General features: G+C 39.1%; 1 protein-coding gene across 1 annotated transcript in view; it reads left to right on the top strand.

The window, feature by feature from the left end:
• Positions 1–25,743, top strand: part of OPTN (optineurin) — a 49,303-nt gene that overhangs the window by 19,768 nt on the left and 3,792 nt on the right. Inside the window, exons 7-13 of the mRNA XM_081094859.1 lie at positions 8,610–8,712; positions 13,715–13,830; positions 15,158–15,307; positions 15,863–15,956; positions 17,914–18,072; positions 21,357–21,487; positions 22,524–22,606. Coding sequence (XP_080950985.1) covers positions 8,610–8,712; positions 13,715–13,830; positions 15,158–15,307; positions 15,863–15,956; positions 17,914–18,072; positions 21,357–21,487; positions 22,524–22,606 — 836 coding nt within the window. The remainder of the gene's footprint in view (positions 1–8,609; positions 8,713–13,714; positions 13,831–15,157; positions 15,308–15,862; positions 15,957–17,913; positions 18,073–21,356; positions 21,488–22,523; positions 22,607–25,743) is intronic.

The following is a 25,743-nucleotide window of genomic DNA, read 5'->3' as shown; positions in this document are numbered from 1 at the left end:
GGCTTGGTTGCCCCAATGATGGAGGAAGCCAAGCTTCCCAGCTGCTGCAGTGGCTATGAGCTCTACTCAAAGCAACCAACTTTCAATTATAGAAGATAAATAAACCGCAGATACCTGCTTTCAGCCAGTTGTGGCCACGGAGCTGGAGCGAGCAGGAGTGGGTTGCCCCTGGTGATGGAGGAAGCCAAGTTTCCCTCCCGCCCGCCCTGGCCTGCTCTGAGCTCCTCTCAAGGCTCCAAAGTTTCAATTATAGAAGTTAAATAAATCCCAGAATAAATAAATAAAAAAGGAGAGGCTGGGAACTTCCATCGCTGGGGGGGCTTGGTCAGCCTGAAAACGGCCCTCAGCCCCTCAACTTGACTGGCCAGGCACCCCAGTGGGGACCCCCCTCACCCTAAAGGGGGTGTGGCCAGCCTGAAAACAGCCATCAGCCCCTCACCCAGGCTGGCCAAACCTCCATGGGGTGATGGTCCCCACTGCGGGGGGGGCTTGACCAGCCTGCAAACAGCCATCAGCCCTTCACCCAGGCTGGCCAGGCACCCCAGTGGGGACCCCCACCCTGAAGGGGGTGTGACCAGCCTGCAAACAGCCATCAGCCCCTCACCCAGGCTGGCCAGACACCCCAGTGGGGATCCCCACCCTGATCTGGGACACCCTTCAGGGCAAACCAGCTGGCCCCCACCCAGGCACCAGGCCTCTATCCTATATAATAAAAGGGTAATATGCAAACTGATCCTAACAGCAGAATGACTGGGAATGACTGGTCACTATGACACACACTGACCACCAGGGGGCAGATGCTTAATGCAGGAGCTACCCCCTGGTGGTCAGTGCGCTCCCACAGGGGGAGCTCTGCTCAGCCACAAGCCAGGCTGACGGCTGCCAATACAGCGGTGGTGGTGGGAGCCTCTCCCGCTTCCTCAGCAGCACTAAGGATGTCTGACTACAGCTTAGTCCTGCTCCCCGGTGGCAAGTGGACATCCCCCGAGGGCTGCCAGAGGGATGTCTGACTGCTAGCTTGGGCCTGATCCCCCAGGGAGCAGGCCTAAGCCAGCAGGTGGACATCCTCCAAGGGGTCCCAGACTGCAAGAGGGCATAGGCAGGGCTGAGGGACCCCCCCCCCCCCAAGTGCACAAATTTTTGTGCACCGGGCTTCTAGTTATGAATGTTAGCTCTGAACATTCATGCACAATTTTTTGTGTGAATGTAAAGGGTGTCCCAAAATTCACTCAAGAAGTAATTTTGATAGTAAACACAGGTTTATAATTAAAAATTGTAAATTTTTTATTGATTCATAAAGTATACAGTATAGGGTTATGTATGGAATAGCATATCAGGTAAATGGCCTCCACGGCTTTGCTGGCACATACACACTCTTTTGTTATTGCCTGAGCAGCCACATTTTCAAAGAAGAATGGTCTGATGATGCCTCCAGCCCAAAATCCGCACCAAACAGTGACACATTGTGGATGCATTTGTTTCTCAACAGTCACTCATGGATTTTCTGAACCCCAAATGTGACAATTTTGTCGATTAACCACTCCATCAAGATGAAAATGAGCCTCATCAAAATTCAGCCACATTTATGCAAAACGGTCATGGAAAATTTCAACAAAAGAGTGCGTATGTGCCAACAAAGCCATGGAGGCCATTTACCCGATATGCTATTCCATACATAAACCTATACTGTATACTTTATGAATCAATAAAAAATTTACAATTTTTAATTATAAACCTGTGTTTACTATCAAAATTACTTCTTGCATGAATTTTGGGACACCCTTTATTTTTTAAATTATGTTTGGTGTATACTAAGGAGTGAAATTGCTGGTTCATGTGGTTACTATATATTCAAGTTTCAGAAACTACCAAACTTTAGGCCATAGTGGCTGCACCATTTTATATTCCCACCAGCAATGTAGGAGGGTTCCAATTTCTCTACATCCTCAACAACACTTGTTATTGTCTGTCTTCCTGATTATGGCCATCCTCATGAATGTGAAGTGGTGTCTCACTATGATTTTGATTTTATTTCCCTAATGACTAATAATGTTGAGTATCTTTTTATGTTGACCATTTTATACATCTACTTTGAAGAAATATCTATTCAAATCCTTTTCCTATTTAAAAAAAATTGCAGTCTTCTTATTATGAGCTCATTATATATTCTGGATACAAGTCCTTTATGAGACTTTTTATTTGCAAATATTTTCTCCCATTCTTTGGGTTATCTTTTCATCTCTTTGATGGTATCATTTGTAGCACACTTTTTAAAAAATATATTTTTTTTATTGATTTCAGAGAGGAAGGGAGAGGGAGAGAGAGATAGAAAGATCAGTGATGAGAGAGAATCATTGATCAGCTGCCTCCTGCACGCCCACCACTGGGGATCGAGCCTACAACCTGGTCATGTGACCTTGACTGGAAAGAAACCCGGGACTCTTCAGTCCGCATGCCAACACTCTATCCGCTGAGCCAAACCAACTAGGCACACACACTTTTTTTTTTAACGTATTCCAATTTATGTTTTCTTTTGTCTCTTGTTCTTTTGGTATCATATCTAAAAGACCACTGACTAACCCAAGGTCACAAAGATTCCCTCCTATGTTTTCTCCTAAGAGTTCTATAGTTTTAATACTTACATTTAAGTGTATGATCCATTTTCAGTTCATTCTTTATGGTATGAGATAGGGTTCAACTTCATTCTTTGGTGTATAGATATCTAGTTGTCCTAACACTAGTTGTTGAAAAGATTATTCTTTCCCACACTGCAGTGTCTTGGTAACCTTGGGGTAAATCAATTGACCATAAAGGCAAAAATTAATTTCTAAACCTCCAATTTTATTCCATTGATCTATTTAACTATCCTTATGCCAGTACTACACTGTCACAAATACTATAGTTTTGTTGTAAATTTTGAAGTGGGGAAGTGTGAGTCATCTAACTCTTCCCTACTTTTAAAAGATAGTTTTAGCTATTCAGAGTTGCTTGTATTTCTATATAAACTTAGGGTAAGTTTGTTAATTTCTGGTGGGGGCAAGGCTACCTTGGATTTTGTTAGGGTTTGCAGTGATTCTATAGATCAACTTAGGGAGCACTGCCATCTTAACAATAGTAAGTCTTCTGATTCATGGACATGGGGTATTTAGGTCATCTTTAATCTCTTTCAGTGATGTGTTATAGTTTTCAGCATAGAACAGGTCTTACACTACTTTTTCAAAATTTATTCCCATACATTCTAGTGTTTTGGTGCTTAATTTGGTGTTTTCTTAATTTAATTTTTGGATTATTCATTGCTAGTTATAGAAATACATCTTATTTTTGTATATTGATCTTGTAGCCTGCAACTTTGCTGAACACACTTATTAGCATTAATAATTTTTAATGAGTTCCTTAATATTTTCTACATACAAGATCATGTCATCTACAAATATAGTTTTGCTTCTTCCTTACCAACCAGGATATTTTCTTCTTGCCTGATGGCAGTGGCTAGAACTTCCAGTACAATCTATAATAATAAAAGCGTAATATGCTAATTAGACCAGACGACCTTTCGGATGAAGCTGGAGCTGCAAGGGAAGCCTGGGTCCTGGGTGCCTGCCAGCATCCGGAGGGAAGCCCGGGTCCCGGGTGTCAGAGGGAAGCTGGTGCCGGCAGCTAGGGGAAGGAAGGCCTGCTCTTGCACAAATTTTGCACATCAGGCCTCTAGTATTATATATACTATTTTGACACGTAATTTTTTGCAGTAACGTAATTACCGCACAAATCTTTCTTCTAATTAATTTTCTTTCAATGTGCACAAATCCATGCACTGAGTCACTAGTGTTAAATAAAAGTGGAGAGACATCCTTGTCTTGTTCCTAATCTTAGGGGGAAAGCTTTTAGACTTTCACCATTAAATATGATAACTACTCATCGGTGATGGAGACTCAGATATGGTGCCTGCCTGCTGGCTCTGTGTAGGGAGGGCTCAAAAAAGAAGCAGTAGCCTTTATCAGTACTTATGCCTTGGAAAAAGCTGCCCCTCCAGCTCTTGCCCTGATACCAGACACTTCAGTTCCTCCCCATATGTCCCTGTGCCTTGAGCTACTGCCCCAGCACTGGAGCTCAGAGTGAGTGAGTCTGCTGGTTTTTACAGCCAGATGTTACGTGAGACTTCTCTTCCTGGCACTGAAATCCTGAGCTGGAGGGCCTGATGTGGGGCTGGCACCCCTCACCCTCACAAGGGACCTCTGGAGCCTAGCTATCCCTCCTGATTTTTATCTGCCGCATGTGGGAGTGGGACCAGCCAATTCTGCATTCCATCCCTCCTACCAGTCTCAGTGTGGCTTCTTTATATCCTTAATTATAGGACTTCTAGATTTCATGCAGTTCTGAATGATAGTTATTCTGTAATTTGATTGTAATTTTGATGTGGTTGTGGGAGGATGTGAGTACTGCATTTATCTACTCTGCCATCTTATTACAGCTGATTTTAAAGGTAAAATATTATCCTATATAATAAAAGCCCAGCAACCGAATGGCAGATGACCAGAACAACTGGTTGACCAGTCACTATGACACATACTGACCACCAGGGGGCAGATGCTCGACACAGGAGCTGCCCCCTGGTGGTCAGTGTGCTCTCACAGTGGGAGCACAACTCGGCTGACCAGGATGAACGGCGCTCCCACAGTGGGCCCATCCCCGCCAGTGCAAGAAACCGTGCACCGGGCCTCTAGTCCTATATAATAAAAGCCTAATATGCAAATCAACCGAACGGTGGAATGACCGGTGGAACAATCAGTCATGATGACACTCACTGACCAGCAGGGGGCAGACACTCAACACAGGAGCTTCCCCCAGCCCGCAGGACCCAGGCCGCCAAGGCGGGTGCCACTGGGGGCTCCCTCAATTGCCCTGCCAGTCGCCCTGCAGATTGGCCCTGATCTCCAGCCAGGCCTAGAGATCCTACCCGTGCACTAATTTCATGCACTGGGCCTCTAGTGCTTTAATAGTTATGAGTAATCAGTGTGTTAGTTTATTTCAGGCATGTTTCCTCTCCTAGGTTCTGTACACCATTCTAAGTGTCAAGTGTAGCCAGAAATTCATCCTTACTTAGACAACATGATTAGCTTTAATAATAAAAGTATAAACTTAGGCCCTGGTCAGTGTAGCTTAGTGGTTAGAGCAGTGATGGCAAACCTATGACACGCGTGTCAGAGGTGACACGTGAACTCATTTTTTGGGTTGATTTTTCTTTGTTAAATGGCATTTAAATATATAAAATAAATATCAAAAATATAAGTCTTTGTTTTACTATGGTTGCAAATATCAAAAAGTTTCTATATGTGACATGGCACCAGAGTTAAGTTAGGGTTTTTCAAAATGCTGACACACCAAGCTCAAAGGTTCACCATCACTGGGTTAGAGTGTCAGCCCATACACCAAAGGGTCCCAGGTTCGATTCCTCGTCAAGGGTATGTACGGGAAGCAACCAGTTGATTGTCTCTCCCATATCTATGTTTCTCTCTCTCTCCCTCCTGCTCTCTCCCCCGCCACACACACACACACACCCTCCCTCCCTTCCACTCTCTCTTAAAAGCAATAGAAAAATATCTTTGGCGAGGATTAACAACAACAAAAAGCAAACTTAGGAGTGTGCTAATTATACACCCTGATTTTTCATTACGTGTGTGTGTGTGTATGTATATATATATGTGTGTGTGTATATATATATATACATATTAGAGGCCTGGTGTATGACATTCGTGCACTGGGGAGTGTGGGGGTCCCTCAACCCGACCTGCACCCTCTCCAATCTGGGAGCCCTCAGGGGAGCCCTCTCCAATCCGGGATTTTCTGTCTGTCTTTGCAACCATATGAGCAAATTGTCTGAAACCCCAACTCAGTTTGGTTTGTTGCTCACAGAATAGTAGAGGCTCTCCTTTAACCCTGCCCCAATTGGATCTTAATCCACTTATTTGCTTAGCTGGGAACAGTGTCTGTGCACCAATTAGGTTTGGCAATTTGCAACAGATACCATTATTGTTTGTTTTATTTTTTATTACCATTAAGTTCCTTTATAAAAATCAGTTTTGCATTCATATAAAGACTTGGTTGTTACATAGTTTCTTATGGGAAAATAGCAGCTCCTTGACCAAACCCCTTGCTTCCTTTTCCTGCTTCCCACACAACCATTTTCAACATATTTACCTGGTTCATTTGATATTTACTTTCATATATCAGGCTTAAATGGCTACTTAAAATTTCCCCCCTATATTAAACATAATCTGTTGACCTCCCACTGTAAAGAATGAAGATTTAACTGTCTTTCACCCCCATTATCACCACCACACACATGCTTCTGGACCCTTCTTCCCCTCCTAGTCCAACTCTGAAATTGATTATAATACATTGAAACTTAGTTAAATCACGAATCAGTGTTTTTATTATGCACATACACACAGTTCTCAGTTAAGCTGTGCTCTATGTCTTGATCAGCTTTCCTTCTGTGTTTATGTATGTGTGTGTGTGTGTGTGTGTGTGTATTTTTTTTTTAACCTCTCTGCATATTTACCTTTCAAATTTTTGCTTATTTTCCCCCTTTCCAAATGGGGAAATCTGTCAGTTACATTCAAACATGTTAGTACTATCCAGTAGTAGTTTCTTCTTGATGACTTTTTTCCTGGTGTCTGGCCTGTTTGCTTTCTAGGACCTGCTGTATTTCAGTTATCTTGGAATCTCCCTTTCCCATCTTCCTGTGGAATTCCTTCCACTCTCCTGTGTTGGATCACCTGTTCCCTGAATCCAATGTTTTTCTTAATCTTAAAAAAAACTTCTTTTCAAATAGGGCTCATGACATCTCTAATTTACTAAGAAAATATATGGGGAGTATATTTTCTAAGATCTGCATATCTGAAAATCTATCTTCATACTTTATGGATAGTTTGGCTAGATATAAAATTCTATGCTGGACATAATTTTCCTTAATTTTGAATGCATTACTTCATTGTATTATAGCTTCTGATATTACTGCTAAGAAAGCCATTATAATTTAATTCTTAATCTTCTGGGATGGAATTTCTCATGTGCTTTGGAGTGAGCCTCTTTTTCATGCACTTATTCTGGACACTTGGGCTTTCATTTTGCAAACTTGTGTCCTTCAGTTCTTGAAAAATTGTCTTGAATTAATTTAGGTATAATCTCTGATCCTCATTTTTTTTTCTGTTCTCTCTACACTACTCATTATGAATGGGACAAATCTTCTAATTTCCTTAACTCTGTTCTTCTTCTTTCTCTCTTTCTTCTCCTTTCTGATACATTTGATCAACTTTCATCTTTCTTTTTGGAGGGAGGGTGGGGTCCTTTGAATGTTCCTTTTTTATAATGTTGCATTTTGTTTTGGTTGTAATGTTTCCTGTGTCTTTAAGGATATTAATGATAGTTCTTTGGAAGTTCCAACCCCCACTCCAGCATATTCTAATTTAAGTAAATTGCATTTGTTGTCATATACTTTTTTCTGTTTCCATTTAATATTTTCCTCAAGTGTCTGGTAATCTTGCTGTCTGATCAAATATAAGAGGGGGAATTAGAAGCTAACTGTGTCACGTGTAGGGAGATCTGGCTTGGAGATTTCCTTAGGGAACCCCATGTTAGAAACATTAAATCTTTTCAATCCTCCTGGTCACATACTCCAGAGGAAACTTCCAGTTTCCTGCCTGGAGGGTACTTTTCTAGATGCCAGGATTCTTGAGATTAATAGAAGACTGAGGTTCTCAGTACTCTGTGTGTAAGCTCCCTGGTTTTCAGAAGGAAACCCTAGCCCTCAACTCTGACTAATGAAGGGCCCCTTTATTTTGCTATCTTCTAGTCCTTCTTACTAGTAAACATACCCTTTCTTTACCCAGAGGTACCTGTTGTCACCAACCCCTGAGCCTTTTGGGTTCAAATTGAGTTACATCTTGGCTCTGTTGGCTTCAGATCCAGACTTTTGGGGCTGCCAAGTGAGTTCCCACTCACATCTGTGCTTCCCAAATCTTATTTTTTCTTCTTCTTCCTTTCTCTTTGTTCTTGTAGTATATGGCTTTTTAAGTCATTTGGGGTAGGGGGAAAATTGCATATATTCAATCTACCATCTTTAACCACAAGTCTCTTTCATTTTTATTGGGGCTTTCATTGATTCTGATTCAGTGGAAGAATGTTCTTACATTTGTTTGTTTTTAGGGACTTGTAAACTTAGATGGGTCCAACAAGAAAAGTCTTTCCTTCTCTGCTGAATTCTTATAAAGGACACACACACTCATGTAACACAGAAGCATGCACATGTGTATACACACAAATTTTTAAAATATTGGTGTTTATGTCAGTGACATGAAAAGAGGCAGTGTTTTTCAGTCTTCAGGATGAATTATACCTTTTACCTCTGTGTGCATTCATCTCTTAATTCAGTTCTAGCCAATTTTAGGATGAAAGCTAAACCAAAACTAATACATTGAATGCAAAGAGATTTTTAAAACCCCTGATCCTTTATCCAAAATTTGAACAGTGTTCTTTTTGGTGCTTCTACAATTGTTATTCCTTTTGAAATCAAAGATTAAGTAATTTCTCTATATTCTGTAAATTTTTAGAATTTCTGATTTTGAAAAGAAAGCCAATGATCGTTCGGAGATGGAGACCCAGACAGAGGGGAACACAGAAAAAGAGGAAGAAGAGAAGAAAGACACAGAAACTGTGGGTACTATATTTGTAAGATTGTTCTCACACCCATAATGAACATAAGAGTAGTAAAGAACCTGGAGTCAAATCTTGTGATGTGTTATAGCTTTAGAAATTTAGAAATAATTTTAACATTGAATATTTTCTTCTGTCATAGTTCCTTGTCCTGATTTGAATTTCATTCATTGTAAATTGTAGTGAGATGTATTCCTAACCTAGTGATTTTAGGAAATCACTCTTCTTCCTCTTCTTGTCTGATTTTCTCTCCTGAATTCCTAAGAGAAAAGGCCTGGTAAATGAGAAAGAATGTTGACTACTTTATAATAAGATCATTTGAGGATATGGCTCAGAAACTTGAATAGAAGTGAAAGATATTGGCTCTATCCCACTACTGGTTTGAGTAAAATAGTTTCAATGAGAAAAGTTCATTGTTTAATGGCAACTCATTGACTATCTTGGAGTCTGAAAACAGTCTTAAACCTAGGGAAAGTTGATGAAGCCAGGAAGTTGTAAGAGCCACAATAACCGGTGAAGTCTCCCCCCACCAGCCAGAGGAGCCACCACAACTGTGAACAGCACCCATCAGAGGAGCTGCTACTAACTGAGGAACAGCTGCTACCACAACCGCCCCGAGGAGCAACTGCAGCCCAAGGAGCCACTACCACCCAATGAGCAGCCACTGAACGACTCAACATCTAGATATGGCAGTACGATCAAACATGGGTAGACAAAGAAACCCCAAAGGAAAGAAAAGGAGGACTCGCCAGAAAAGCAGCTAAGTGATACAGAGGCATGCAACATGACAGAAAAAGAATTCAGATTAAGGGTCCTAGAGTGCATAAACCGGATGGAGGAAAAAATCAACAACTTATGCAAGAAGCAAGAAGAAACAGATGAAAAAATCAATAAATTATGTAAGAACCAAGAGGAAATGAAGAATGATATAGCTGCAATAAAAAACACCATTGAAAGTTTCAACAGTAGACTAGGAGAAGTGGAGGACCGAATTAGCGAATTAGAAGACAGGGAAACAAAACACACTCAAACTGAACAGCAATTGGAGAAAAAAATTAAAAGACAGGAGGAGAGCCTAAGGGAGCTATGGGACAACATGAAACAAAACAACATATGAATAATAGGCGTGCCAGAACAAGCAAAAGAGGAACAAGGATTACAAAACCTATTTGAAGAAATAATATCAGAAAACTTCCCAGAGGTGGGGAAGAAAAAAATCACACAAGCACAGAGAGTCCCAAACAAGGTGAACCTGAAAAGACCCACACCAAGACACATCATAATTACCATGGCAAATGTTCAGGACAAAGAGAGAATCTTAAAGGCTGCAAGAGAGAGACGGAGAGTTACATTCAAGGGATTGGCCATTAGATTATCAAATGATTTCTCAACAGAAACACATCAGGCCAGAAAAGAATGGACAGAAATTTACAAAGTGATGCAAAGGACTGAATCCAAGAATACTCTATCCAGCAAGGCTATCATTCCAAATTGAAGGGGAAATAAGCTTCACAGACAAAAAAAGGCTAAGGGAGTTTATCACAACCAAGCCAGCAATGCAAGAAATGCTAAAGGGACTGGTGTAAAAAGAAGAAATAAAAAGCTAAGGAAGAAAACAGCCACACAAAAAAAGAAATGGCTACAAACAAGTACCTTTCAATAATAACTTTAAACGTAAATGGACTAAATGCTCCAACCAAAAGACATCGAGTGGCTGAATGGATAAAAAACCATGACCCATACATTTGCTGTCTACAGGAGACCCACCTCAGAAGAAGGGACTCACAGAGACTGAAAGTGAAGGGATGGAAAAGTATCTTGCAGGCAAATGGAAATGAAATAAAAGCTGGGGTAGCAATACTTATATCGGACAAAATAGACCTCAAAGTGAAGGCCATAACAAGAGATAAGGAAGGCCACTTCATAATACTAAAGGGATCAATACAACAAGAAGATATAACCCTGATAAACATATATGTACCCAATGCAGGAGCATCCAAATACATAAAAAAAACTCCTGAAAGATATCAAAGGAGAGATCGACAACAATACAATCATAGTAGGGGACTTTAATACACCACTGACATCACTGGATAAATCCTCTAGACAAACAATCAGCAAAGAAACAGCAATCCTAAATGACTCACTAGATCAGATGGAATTAATTGACATCTTCAGAACACTTCACCCCAAAGCCAAGGAATATACATTCTTCTCAAGGGCTCATGGGACATTTTCAAAAATAGACCACCTATTGGGTCACAAACAAAGTCTCCCCAAATTCAAGAAGATTGGAATGATATCAGGCATCTTCTCAGACCACAATGGCATAATATTAGAAATAAACTACAATAAAAACAACCCAAAATACTCAAACACTTGGAAGCTGAATAGCATGTTATTAAATATTGATTGGGTTACCAGTGAGATCAAAGAAGAAATTAAAAACATCTTGGAAACTAATGACAATGAAAACACAACAATCCAAAACCTATGGGACACAATGAAAGCAATCCTGAGAGGGAAGTTTATAGCTCTACAGGCCTATCTCAAAAAAAAAAAAAACAAGAAAAAATGATAGTGAATCATCTAACTCTAAAACTCAAAGAATTTAAAGAGAGCAACAAGAAAAGCCCAGAGTGAGCAGAAGGAAGGGGGTAATAAAGATTAGAGCAGAAATAAATGACATAGAGACCAAAAAACAATACATAAAATCAATGAAACCAAGAGCTGGTTCTTTGAAAGGATAAACAAGATTGATGAATCTTTAGCCAGGCTCACCAAGAAGCAAAGAGAAAGGACCCAAATAAACGAAATCAGAAACGATAGAGGCGAAATAACAACAGACCCCACAGAAATACACATTATTGTTAAACAATACTATGGACAACTCTACTCCAACAAATTAGACAACCTGGAGGAAATGGACATATTCCTAGAAAAATACAACATTCCAAAACTTAATCAGGAAGAATCTAAAAATCTCAACAGGCCAATAACTATGGAAGAAATTGAAGCAGTCATCAAAAAGCTTCCAGCAAACAAAAGCCCAGGACCAGACGGCTTCACAGGGGGTTTTACCAAACATTCAAGGAAGAACTAAAACCTATCCTCCTCAGACTACTACAAAAAATCCAAGAGGAAGGAACACTTCCAAGCTCATTTTATGAAGCCAGCATCACCCTAATACCAAAACCAGGTAAAGACAACACAATGAAAGCGAATTACAGGCCAATATCTCTCATGAACATAGATGCCAAAATCCTCAACAAAATCTTAGCAAATCAGATCCAGCAGTACATCAGAAAGATCATACACCATAGGATTTATCCCAGGGATGTAAGGATGGTACAATATCTGAAAATCAATAAACGTGATACATCACATACACAAATTGAAAGAAAAAAACCACATAGTCATATCAATTGATGCAGAAAAAGCATTTGACAAAATCCAACACCCATTTTTGATGAAAACTCTCAGCAAGGTGGGAATAGAAGGATCATACCTCAACATAATAAAAGCCATATATGACAAACCCACAGTCAACATCATACTCAATGGACAAAAACTAACACCATTTCCCCCTAAGAACAGGAACAAGACAGGGGTGCCCACTCTCACCACTCATCTTCGATATAGTACTGGAAGTATTAGCCATTGCAATTAGACAAGAATAAGAAATAAAAAGCATCCAAATTGGAAAAGAAGAAGTAAAACTGTCCTTCGATATAGTACTGGAAGTATTAGCCATTGCAATTAGACAAGAATAAGAAATAAAAAGCATCCAAATTGGAAAAGAAGAAGTAAAACTGTCCTTATTTGCAGATGACTTGCTATTATACATAAAAAACCCTAAAGACTCCATCAAAAAACTATTAGACTTAATAAATGAATTCGGCAATGTATCAGGATACAAAATTAATGCCAAGAAATCTATGGCATTTCTATATACCAATAGTGAACTTACAGAAAGAGAGACTAAAAAAACAATCCCATTTACCATTGCACCAAAAAAATTAAGCTACCTAGGAATAAACCTAACTAAGGAGGTAAAAGACCTCTACTTAGAAAACTATAGGACTTTGAGAAAAGAGATAGAGGAAGACATAAACAGATGGAAGAACATACCATGTTCTTGGATTGGTAGCATCAACATCATTAAAATGTCCATACTACCCAAAGCAATCTATAAATTCAGCACACTTCCCATTAAAATATCAACGGCATATTTCACAGGCCTAGAACGAACTCTCCAAAAATTCATCTGGAATTAAAAAAGACCCCGAATAGCTGCAACGATCCTGAGAAAGAACAAAGTAGGTGGGATCTCAATACCAGATATCAAGCTGTATTACAAAGGAAAAAAAAGAAATAAAAGAAAAGAGCTACAATAACCCATACAATTTAGCTAATTCATTTATTTAACAAATATATATTGAAAGACCCTCTACTTTCTAGAAAATGGAGAACATTTAAAAAACTGAGGTTAAGGGACAACCCGTGAGTAATAGTCCCCAGTTCACTAAAACTATTTGATAACCAATAATAGATAAAGAAGTACTGAGACTTCCAAGGCACCATAAAAGTCACTGACAACAATTCTAGAGCTTCCAGGAGAAAAGTGGTACAGAGAAAAGAGTTGAGTTTACTAGAAACATAAGCCTGACAGGAATATGGGTTTGAGTTGCTAACTGAATAAATTAGATTATGCTTTGACACCACTCTGATCTATGATCCCCGGAACTATGATCAGGATTAATTTTGATTATGGCAAAGTTATTATCACAAGTGCATCCCAATTGATCTATTACTACTCTAGAGGTAACAGTTGTATCCATAACTTTTTTTTTTATACAAGATACTTGGGGCATTCATTGTCAAAAGTTTAATCCTATCACCAGTCAGTCTTAACTGGACACTAATGGTTCACACTGTTTCCCCACAAAGAGGTGCTTTTAATCTGTGATGCAAATTATGTTTGGGATTTTCTGTACGACAGGTTGGAAGTGAAGTGGAAGCCTTGAACCTTCAGGTGACAGCTCTGTTTAAGGAGCTTCAGGAGGCTCATATGAAACTCAGTGAAGCTGAGCTAATGAAGAAGAGACTTCAAGAAAAGTAAGAATGAGAGATGAATTTTATCTTCCTTCATAAAATGTACATTTTTATATAATATATTACTGTATGAAAACAGTTTTGTTACCGTGTTACTGACCAAAACAAAAATAGAGATCTAATTAAAATATGAATTCAGAAAACACTAATGTTCAGGTTAATATATAAACATGAAACACTTATAGTGATGTGGGGGAAAGGGGCTTGGGGACTCCGATTCTGCTGTTTGGGGACATTTGTTAAGCATGCTAGCCTATCTGAGGACCTGTAAAAAGCAGTGAAGTGGATCTTTTGTGACTTACATTAGCTGACATGTGAACAAACATAAAAGAAAGCTGCAAATATCAAGAACTTAAGTGAGATTTACTTAGAAAATTTTTTTTTCAAATAATTATAAATGCTAACATATAAATTGAGAATTTTGCATTTGCTGGTTTCTCTTGATGTAAGAGGTTACCATCACCCCCACAATTTAAAAAAGTTAAGTTGATGTTGTTCTTTTGGCTTAGTAGGCAAACATATTCCCAGCCCCAGCATAGCATACAAACATGTTTGCTTCGAGTTACATTTTCCAAGGCTGTAATTTCCAACATGGCAGTTATAGCTAAGAATTTCGCCAAACAGACCTTAGGTTGAAATATGGATCTACAATTTATTTGTGGTATTAACATTGGGCAAGTTATTTATTTAACCTGAGCCTCAGTTTTATTATTTGTAAAATTTGTGTCATAATTCCTATGTCATAGTGTATTGAGATCATGTTTAACATGCTTGGCATTGATGCCTTGCACATAATTATCACTGATTCATATTTGCTATTATTATATTGAAATTCTTTTTTTTGATCGTTAAGAGAACTTAGGGTATTTGCTTTTCCCCTGTTGAATCTTTGTCAGAAGTCATAGTCTTTTTGCTTAACAGAACCCATCACTTTTTAAAATACAAAAGATAGCCATGGATCACCATATGAGAGGCATCTTCAGGCAATTTACTACTCTGGTCTGTGACTAAAAAACAAAAATATATTTGCATGACTACTTAATTATTACAAGTGGGCAGTAGTTTGTGTGATCTTATATCTGTGCTTTCTTATGTTAGGCATAAGGGTTCAAAAATATGTACATTTTTTTATGTGTAGGCATAGGGGTTCAGAAAAACTACTTGCTTCTAGTCAAGAAGGAGGATAGAATATTTTATTTTGTACTATTAAATCCTTGAAAAACGCAATCCCAAAATTCTTTATATTTGCTACATAATCTTTGGATTTGTTTAAAAACCACAGAAAATGAAGGAGCCTTGTATATCTTCATGTTATTTTTATCTTTCTTAGATGTCAGGCCCTTGAAAGGAAAAATTCTACAACCTCATCAGAGCTGAATGAAAAGCAAGAGCTTGTTTATAATAACAAAAAGTTAGAGCTACAAGTGGAAAGCATGCGATCAGATATCAAAATGGAGCAAGCAAAAACAGAAGAGGAAAAGTGAGTATGCTGTGATTGAATGGCTACTTGCACAAAGAAGATAGAATAGCTTTTTTATACAGATTGAAATTAGGATTTGAAAATACATTTACATTTTTTTCTTTTATTTAAAGGAGTGCTAGGAGACTTTTCTGAGGAGATAAAATTTTTTAAGTTTTATAACAAACATAAAAATTACTTGTAATCTTATTTTGATTTTTTGGAAAAAACTGTTTTCTTTGAGAGTAAGAAAATGCTTGTAGGTGGTGGGATGGTAAAAGTAAGAGAAAAGAGCCCTGGCTGGTGTGGTTCAGTTGGTTGAGCATTGTCCCATACACTGGAAGGTCGCCGATTTGATTCCCAGTCAGGGCACATGGCCAGGTTGTGGGATTGGTCCCAGACAACACAATCAATGTTTCTCTCTATTTAAAAAAAAAAAAAATCAATAAAAACCTTTTTTCTTTAAGTAGGAGAAAAGATTTTGCTCCTTGAGTGTTCAGAAGGTTGAGAGGCAAGACTGTAAGTTTCCATGATATTTTTCCCCAAGATTCCATTTCTCAATTTCTTTTTAAACAGGTCCAAATTAGCCACTCTACAGTTGACACACAACAAACTTCTTCAAGAATTCAGTAATGCATTGAAAACAGTTGAAGAATTAAAACGGAAAGAGGTACTCATAGAAAAAAATACTTTGATAGCCTAGTAAGGGATGGAAACTATTGAACACTTTATATGTAAAGTAGTTGCATTGATCTTTAACTAAATCTGGTTTCAAAGGTTGTTTTTCAGTTTATAATTGACTAGAGGCCTGGTGCACAAGATTCATGCACTGGGGGCAGAGGGGAGTCCCTCAGCCTGGCCTGGGTACTCTTGTAGTCCGGGACCCCTCCGGGGATAGCCAGCAGTCAGAAATCCCTCTCGCAGTCTGGGGCTCTCGCAATCCGAGACCCCTCGCTCATTACCGCCTGATTGCGCTTGCCAACCATGAGCCCGACTTCTGGCTGAGCAGCGCTCCCCCTGTGGAAGCGCACTGACCACCAGGGGGCAGCTCCTGCATTAAGCATCTGCCCCCTGGTGGTCAGTGCGCATCATAGCGACCGGTCGTTCCGCTGTTTGGTCGATTTGCATATATGGCTTTTATTATATAGGATAGGATTTCTTGTGTCTAAGTGCTTATAACTTCTGATGTTCCATGTATGTACAAGCATACCTCAGAGATATTACAGGTTCACTTCCAGACCACTGCAATAAAGGAAGTCACTTGAATTTTTTGGTTTCTGAGGGTGTATAAAAATTATGTTTCACTACACTATAGTTTATTAAGTGTACAATAGCTTTATGTCTAAAAAATCTACATACCTTAATTTAAAAAATACTTTATTGATAAAAAATGCTAACTGTCATCTGAGCCTGTAGCAAGTTTAATCACTTTGCTGGTGGAGGGCAAATTTGTAATAAACACAGTATCTGCAAAGCACAATAAAGCCAAGTGCAATAAAATGAGGTATGCCTGTATAATGTGCTTTTTGTACAAACTGGTGCAAATGTCCTATCGTCAGGGAGTAAACTAGCATTTCTCAGAATGGGTGGGTTTATAGGAGAGCTGAGAGCATGGGCTCCTCTGTGAGTAGTGCATAGTGAGATTGCTGGCTGGGGCTGGAGAGGACATCTACTGAATGGAGCTATTATAAGGCTAGCTTGTCTGCTATCAGTGAACCTAAGACCCTGGACTTATTGGGCTGCAACTTAAATTAGTAATAATGCCCAGCATGATGTGATCATTTTAACACCATGGATAGATATGTGAGGTTACAAATGTGTTAAATAACCTAATGGGAGGAGTCCTTTCACAATGTATACACATATCAAATCATCACATTGTACATTTTAAATATCTTATAATTTTATAATTTTATTTGCCCATTTTACCTCAGTAAAGCTGGAATAAATAAAGATGATGGAAGCTTTGACTTAGATGGAGTCTTTGAGCTTATATCTTTATGAATACACTTTTTTATTTTTCATTTATTTTTTAATAGGTTATTGTTCCTCTCTAGGACCTATTACATTTTTTAAAATATATTTTTATTGATTTCAGAGAGGAAAGAAGAGGAAGAGATAGAAACATCGATGATGAGAGAGAATCATTCATTGAATGCCTCCTGCATGCCCCCTACTGGTGATCAAGCCCACAACCTGGGCATGTGTCCTTGACTAGAATCGAACCGGGACCCTTCAGTCCACAAGCCGATGCTCTATCCACTGAGCCAAACTGGCTAGGGCTAGGGTATACATTTTTAATGTAAACATTTTTCATCTTTCCACCGACTTTACAAAGTAAGAGTAATGTGAATGAAAAAGTAGCAATATTAGCAAGTTACAACCTCACTGAAATGAATTATAATTTCCCTTATTTTAGTGTCTTCTTTTTTATTGTTTTAAATTAGATAATTATTATTTGTAAGTCATAAGTTAAATGAATATAACTTTCCAAGTAAGTTATCATTGCTAATTAACAAAACCGTGTAGAGCCAATCACTTAAAAAAAATAAACTGTTAGATAATCTTCTACTAAAATAGACTGAATTGTTTGAAAACCATTTCTAGAATAAACTTGTCTTTTACAGTCAGAAAAAGTGGATAAAGTGGTGCTACAGGAGCTAAATGAAAAACTGGAACTGGCAGAGAAGGCGCTGGCTTCCAAGCAGCTTCAAATGGATGAGATGAAGCAGACCATCGCCAAGCAGGAGGAGGACCTGGAAACCATGACAGTTCTTAGGGCGCAGGTAAGCTGAGTGAAGCCAACCCTACTTACATTCTCAAATAGGACTTTTTTTATTTTATATTATTTCCATTAATATTTTTTAAAAATTTTTAATTGAAGTATATCACATGTGGAAAGTGCACCAAACTTTTAAGTGTAGAGCTCAATGAAGTTATCCATTCTACAGTTGATAGTTGAATTATTTCCAGTTTGCAGAATGGTGATTAATGTTACTGACATTCTTGTGCATGTCTCTTTGTTTACCTGTACATTTTTTTCTGTTGGCTACATAACTAGGAATGGAATTGCAGGTTCATAGAGTGTGCACGTACTGAGTGGTTCTTCTTTAATGAAAAAAAAATTTTTGTTTAATAATTCTTTCATGTTGAAAACATTACATAAGTCCCCCCTTTTCCCCCCATTGACCCCCTCCAGCCCCACCCCCACCCCAGGCCTTCAGCGCCCTATTGTCTGTGTCCATGGGCTATGCATACATGCATACAAGGTCTTTGCTTGATTACCTCCCACCCACCCACCCTCCCCCACCTTCCTTCTGAGATTCCACACTCTGTTCCATGCTTCCATGTCTCTGAATTCACTCTGTTCATCAGTTTATTTTGTTACTTAGATATGAGTGCGACCATGTGATACTTGTCTTTGACTGACTGACTAATATGCAAATTGTCCCCTTGACTGGGAGTTCAACTGGGAGTTTGACCACTAGCTATGACATGCACTGACCACCAGGGGGCAGCACGGACCATGGCAGGATGCGGTGACGCACTGTGACCTCTCGCCGGCTACCTGTGGACGGAGCTGATGGGGACAGAGGTGCAGTGAGAATATGGGGTATCTGCTGAGCTCGCTCTCACTCCCCCTCTACCCTCCCCCGGGATGGCAGGGCTCGTGTGGCAGGGAAGCCCCCATGCTCAGGTGCCAGGTGCCCGCAAGGAGACCGGCCCGTACCCCGCACGGCCTCTTCTGGGTAAGCCAGGCCACAGCTGCCAGGACCGCAGGGGCCGGTCGGGCTCCCCATGGGTTCGCGCAGGAACTGGTCTTCAAGGCCAGCTGGGAGAGAGCACGGTGCCCGCCCGGCTTCCGTGCAGGGCCTCTGGGTGGCCCAGAGGCCCATGCTGTGCCGGGGCCCATAGGGTCTGGCCGCGCTCATCCCATCTCCGCATGGGGACTCAGGCACCGTGACTCAGGCAGAGGGGGGCACGCAGGGGCCTGGCGGCTCAGGGCCCAGAGATCAGCTGGGACCTGCCCTTCCACACCAGATGCTCACACTTCGATCACCGGCCAGGCCTAGGGACCGCACCCGTGCACAGATTTCATGCACCGGGTGTCTAGTTTTTAATATAACAATGTTGAATGGACTTAGGGCTTTAATTTTATTTCTATAGGAACAGAATCTCAACCTGAGATCTTTATAGTGTTTTCTTTGTTTGGGCACCTCATGATACTGTAGTCACGTACTTCTGCCACATTCTACACACAGACATTTGTTTTGTTTTGATGAATATTCTTGTTCATTTACTCAACAAGTCTCTTTTTGAGCTGGGGATATAGGAATGGACAAAACAAAGACCCAGTTCTTAGTGGCTCAAATCTGAATTGAAGACTCTTTTTTTTTTTAATACATTTTATTGATTTTTTACAGGGAGGAAGGGAGAGGGAGAGGGATACAGAACCAGAAACATCGACGAGAGAGAAACATCGATTCAGCTGCCTCCTGCATGCCCCCCACTGGGGATATATGCCCACAACCCAGGTACATGCCCTTGACCGGAACCGAACCTGGGACCCCTCAGTCCGCAGGCCGATGCTCCATCCGCTGAGCCAAACCGGTCAGAGCTGAATTGAAGACTCTTAACTCAAATTTAGGTCTGACTTAAAAAAGCCCAGGATCCATCAATGATAACATAAAATTTTGGATTACTCGCAAATGGCAGGAACTCCCTTCAAAGATCTCTTTATTTACATACTTTCTTTTTGAACTACAATTGTGATGGAATATTTAAAATTTTATTAATTTTACTTTTAAAAGTAATAGATTTAAATTTATATTCTAGAACCCCTAAATTTGAAAATAAAAACCCCCTAATTTTAAATATAGCAAGTTAAAAACTGGTATTAAAATAATGCTCAATTCACTATTAAGTAGTTCATTTTTACTTTATAATTTTATAACTTAAGAAATTGCTATCATGATATAATATTTATCTGTTTCTAGATAACAAATTGCTCTCCAAACTTAGCAGCTAAAACAATAAGCACTTTTTATCTCACACACTTTCTGTGGGCCAGGAATCCAGGAGCAGCTTAGCAGGGTGATTCTGGCTTAGGGTTTATGAGGCTGCACTCAAGAAGGAAGATCCATTTCCAAGATGTTTCACTCACCTGGCTGTGTGTGGAAAGCCTCAGTTCCTCACCTGTGGGCCTCTCTATATGGCTACTAGAGCACTTCACGATGGCAGCTAGTTTCCCCCAGAGCAAGTGATCCAGGAGAGAACAAGGCAGAAGCCATAGTGACTTTTATGACCTAGTCTCAGAAGCCACACACCATCACTTCTGCAGTATCCTAGAGGTTACACAGGTTAGCCCTATTCATTGTGGGAGGGGAATACACGAGGTCATGAATACCAACAGGTGGGGATCACTGGCGCCACCTTGGAGGCTGCCTCCCTCTATGGGAAGTGATGTGGTATATGGAAGAGTCCATGGTTTATGGGCTTCAATCTGAGTTCAAATGCTGGCTTGACCTCTTAAATAATCTCCCAAAGATTAAGAGCTATTGAACTTGTAATATGAAATGAGCATAGCAATTTTACATTCCCAGGATTTTTGATAAACTAAAATAAGATAGTCAACATAGGACTTTACATGTGTTTAGAATTCAATAGCATCTATTTATTATTTTAAATTTAACTTAAGGCCAGCCTTCATAAATATACTTGACAAAGTAAATAAACCATTTACTAGTACTATGTTAAGCTAATCCTGAATATTATTTTTTAAAAAGAGACCAAAGAATTTTACTGAATTGATGCTATATACAGTACTTAAACCATCTCTATCAATGTAATTGCTGAGTCCTAATTGTTTAAAGTGCACACACATACACAACTTGTGTCTTTTACTTGAAGGTAGTTGGAAAGTCCTGGTCACTGTATTTGTTTCTAGCAGGAACATGTACCTGTCATAGACATACCACAGCTGCAGCAATGCCTGTTCACCTCAACAGGTGAGCTACAGAGAATCCACCTCATCTAGATAGTAACTGCTGTCTCTTTCTTCCTCTAACAGATGGAGGTTTACTGCTCGGACTTTCATGCTGAAAGAGCAGCAAGAGAGAAGATTCATGAAGAAAAGGAGCAACTGGCATTGCAGCTGACAATTTTGCTGAAAGAAAATAATGTTTTTGAAGATGGAGGCAGGTAAGGTGAGGGGAAGACTTAGAGCATATCAAAGACGGTTCCTAATCTGAGCTATAAGAATCTCTGGCTGCACTTCACGTTGGGTGCCTATGCTTAGTTTGACTTACAAGACTTGGTAGTGTTTTGTGGAAACCTGATCACGGTCCTTGCTTTTAGATTAGCTGTAAAAACATGACATTGAGTTTCAAAGTCATATCTTGCCATTGTTATAGATGAAATAGTCCTAACACTTTAAATAAATCTGTAATATATCTTAAAAGAAATACTGCTAAGTTACTTCTGTCCTTTACATTTTCATTTTGAGAAAAAATTGAAATATATAGAAAAATAAAAATACAGAGATCAAAATACACACCAATATGAATCCCATCCAGAATTGACAGTTACTCATATTTCTTTTATTTGCTTCAAGTATGTTTTTTCTTTTTATTAAAAAAAAAAGTATATTTTTATTGCAGATGAGATTGAAGTCTTGTTGTTCCCCAGCCTGCATTATATTTCTCTCTCCCTTTCCCCATACTGCCTGGAATTTTGTGGGTAGCATTCCCATGTTTTATATTTTTACATATATACATATCTATATAATATCTTAATATAATACTAATTTCTCTATGCTTAAGGTACAAAATGATCACTACAAATATTGTTTTGCAACTTGCTTTACATAACATTGTGATTTTTTGAATTGTGTAAATATGTGCAGATTTAATTAATTCTGTTTAATTGCACTGTAGTGTTTCGTTAGAAGTATGCCACTTTTTTCTAATACATTCCCTTACTAATTGACTATTTGGTTATTTCCTAATTGATTTTTTTAAAAATCTTAATTGTTATTTACTTTTACTACATCATGTCCTAGTACCAATAATATTTCCAACTCAAGTTAGTCTTAAGTTCTGGTTTCCTGGTTTCTATGCACCTTGGCATTGTATACAGTTCAGCTCTTTTTTTTCTCATATTTCTACTGAATGTGTGCTTAATGTTGTCATGTTTCAGGATTTTAGAACATCACATAGAGTATTGCTTTTAATCCCAGCAGGGAGTCCTTGATGGAAATGCAGAGCCGTCATGGAGCCAGAACCAATGACCCTGACCAACAGGACTACCTCGTTCAAAGAGGTGAGTCATGTGTGATTTTAAGCTTTCAGGAATCCAGGGAATAACTATCCTTGAAGAAGATGTTTGAAAAAAAGTTCCTCTACATCCTATATAATGGATTTCAAATCAAGCTACCAAAACATGTAGTACCCATCAGCCTATTTCCATAGTACTGTGCTCTCCATCCATTACCTATTGAATCCAGACCAGACTCTTCATGCTGACATTTAAGGCCTGGCATAGCCAAACTTTTAAGCCTTCTCTCACTGCATCCCCTACAGCAATTAGCCAACTAAATCATTCCTTGTTCCTTGAACTTGCCATAAACTTGTATACCTACATATACTTGTTTATGGAGTATCCTTCATGTAGATGCCCTTCCCTCATATCCTTGTATTCCTCCAGTCTCTCTCATCCCATCCTTAAAAACCATTTCAAATACCAGCTTTATGATACCAAAAGAATGTGACCTCTCCCTCCTGAATTTCCAAAGTACTTTATTCCTGTTTTAGTACTTTCCTGCTATCTATAATAATAAAAGCATAATATGCTAATTAGACTGGACAGGAAACGTCCTTCCTGACAAAGCCAAAGCAGCTGTGAGGGCCGAGGGCAGGCAGCCATGGTGGGGTGATGGGGGCGGTGCCTTCCCCTGATCAGCCGGTCACCTCTCGTAGAGGGAGATCAGACTGCGGCTTAGGCCCGTGGGGAGTGGGCCTAAACTATCAATAGGACATCCCCTGAGGACTCTTGAACTGTAAGAGGGGGCAGGATGGGCTGCGGGACCCCCAGCCAGTGCACGAATTTTTGTGTACCGGGCCTCTAGTTTATTATAATTATTTATATGTTCTAAATAAATACTTAAGCCTCTTTTAAATAAGCTCTCTCAGAGCATATATCTTCACCCACCACCTGTTACCATTTATTGAGAGTTTACTATGAGTGGTCCCTGTGCTGATCATTTCATTCATATACATTATTTCATGTAATCCTCACAAAATTCTATCAGATATATATCGCCACTACCTTACAGAAGGCAAGATTAAATTACTCAGGATCACAAGGTGAATTAGGGGTAGGACTGGACCATTAAACCCAAGGCTATATGAGCCTCATGGAACCCAAGGTTATCTGTCCCTTAACCTAACTACATAGTACTGCATGAAATACTGTCATTAATTATGTACTACAAACAGATTTTAATTTCCTGAATGAAATTGATCATGACACTTAATTAAAAGTAAGATGCTATGTTTATATGGTTTTAATACACTAATAATAATATTCTGTAATTTGTAATAAATCACAGTCTTAGTACTAAAAAGGGAAGGGTGTCCTTGATTCTAGATATGAAAAAAAAACAACACTCAAAGGATCAAAGACTGACATGACAAGAAGAAAAGTTAATATAATGCCAGTAAGAAGACTCTGGGTTTAGGATGTCATCCTAAATTTCACATAAAACTGTGAAATTTCTTTAAATTCTTTTTTAATGCTGGACAAGTCTGCCCCTTCCACATAGCAACTGACTATTGAAATGGAACTAGATCACAATGTTATCAGCAGCAAGGAAGTAATATTAGTATGTATAGTTAAATGTTCAATCTTGGGGAAATGCCTCTGAGTACCCCTTTTACCTTCCATCTCCTCCTATTCCCCTTACCACCACCACCAAAATTCTTTTACAGGAAAAAAAAATAGGAAAAAAAAAAAGTAAATATTTGCAGTAGTAATTCAGGTACAAGTAAACATAGTATTCATGGGGCAGAAGGAGCAGCATGTGAACTGGCATAAATAAAGGCCTCAGGCATGTTTAGCATCAGTGAGTAAGCTATGTTCTCTGAAAGCTGCATCTACTCACTTGAGCACTGCTATGCATTTTCTCTAACCTAATTTTAAATATCCTAGGAACATCAATATACCTCATATCTAGAAGTACCTACACACTTGTCTTGAGTCAAAAGGGTGATCTCTTGCACCTGGATTTTTAAGGGACGATTTCCATTCATTATAACTATATAAGACAAATGCTTATTTACATGAAAAAAGAATTGAAACAAGAATTGGTCAAACACTCTTTGGTTTACATTTATAATCTAAAGATCATCACAAAGTGTAAATTTATTCCTAATAAGCTTTTTTGTTTGGTAAAAAACAATATTCCAGAGATAAGATGTCTTAAGATTTTTGTTTTCATTTTCTAACAAAGCTGCCTTAAATAGGAGCCCCTCTCAGTAATTTCAGCAGCAGCAGCAGCCATCTAAGTGTCTAATCTGGTCTAGGTCACTGGCTGAGAACAAGGAAACAAATGGGCATAAATCATGGTCAGATCTGTGAGGGCTTATGGTCCAGTGCAGCAGTTCTCAACCTGTGGGTCGCAACCACTTTGGGGGGTCAAACGACCCTTTCACAGGGGTCGCCTAAGATCATCGGAAAACACATATATAATTACATATTGTTTTTGTGATTAATCACTATGTTTTAATTATGTTCAATTTGTAACAATGAAAATACATCCTGCATATCAGATATTTACATTACGATTCATAACAGTAGCAAAATTACAGTTATGAAGTAGCAACAAAAATAATTTTATGGTTGGGGGTCACCACAACATGAGGAACTGTATTAAAGGGTCGCGGCATTAGGAAGGTTGAGAACCACTGGTCTAGTGGGAGAGATAGGATGTGCACATACAAATATGAATTCATAATACAAGATAAGACTTCAGTAATAGAAATAATACTGCTAAAGATAAGAAGAAAGGATGATCATTAAGGGCCAGACAAGTTGAGATAGGCTTTGAAAAGATGTGACTGTAAGCTTGACCTTTAAGATAGGATTTAGATAAGTTCAGTATGAGAACGAAAGGGCAAAGGCTGAAATGAGTGTAATGTGTTAATAATGAAAACTGACTAAGCTTATTTTATAGTGAAGAGCCAGGAGGTAGAGGGAACCCATAATCCCAAGTCTGAGTCTTTAAACCTAGGCCAGGACAAAAAAAAAAAAAAAAAAGGCACACTTTAATGCAATGGAGCTTTAAATGAAAGTCAACAATCCCTGAGAGTTGGCTGGTTGTTCTCTAGAGCAGGGTTTGACAAACTGCAGTTCACAGGCCAAATCTGCCCTGTTTTAATAAATAAAGTTTTATTGGGACA

Source organism: Myotis nattereri (assembly GCF_964212035.1).
Source record: "Myotis nattereri genome assembly, chromosome: 1".
Taxonomy (NCBI): domain Eukaryota; kingdom Metazoa; phylum Chordata; class Mammalia; order Chiroptera; family Vespertilionidae; genus Myotis; species Myotis nattereri.
Note: the sequence above shows the minus strand (reverse complement) of the source record. Positions and strands in the feature narration are given on the sequence as shown.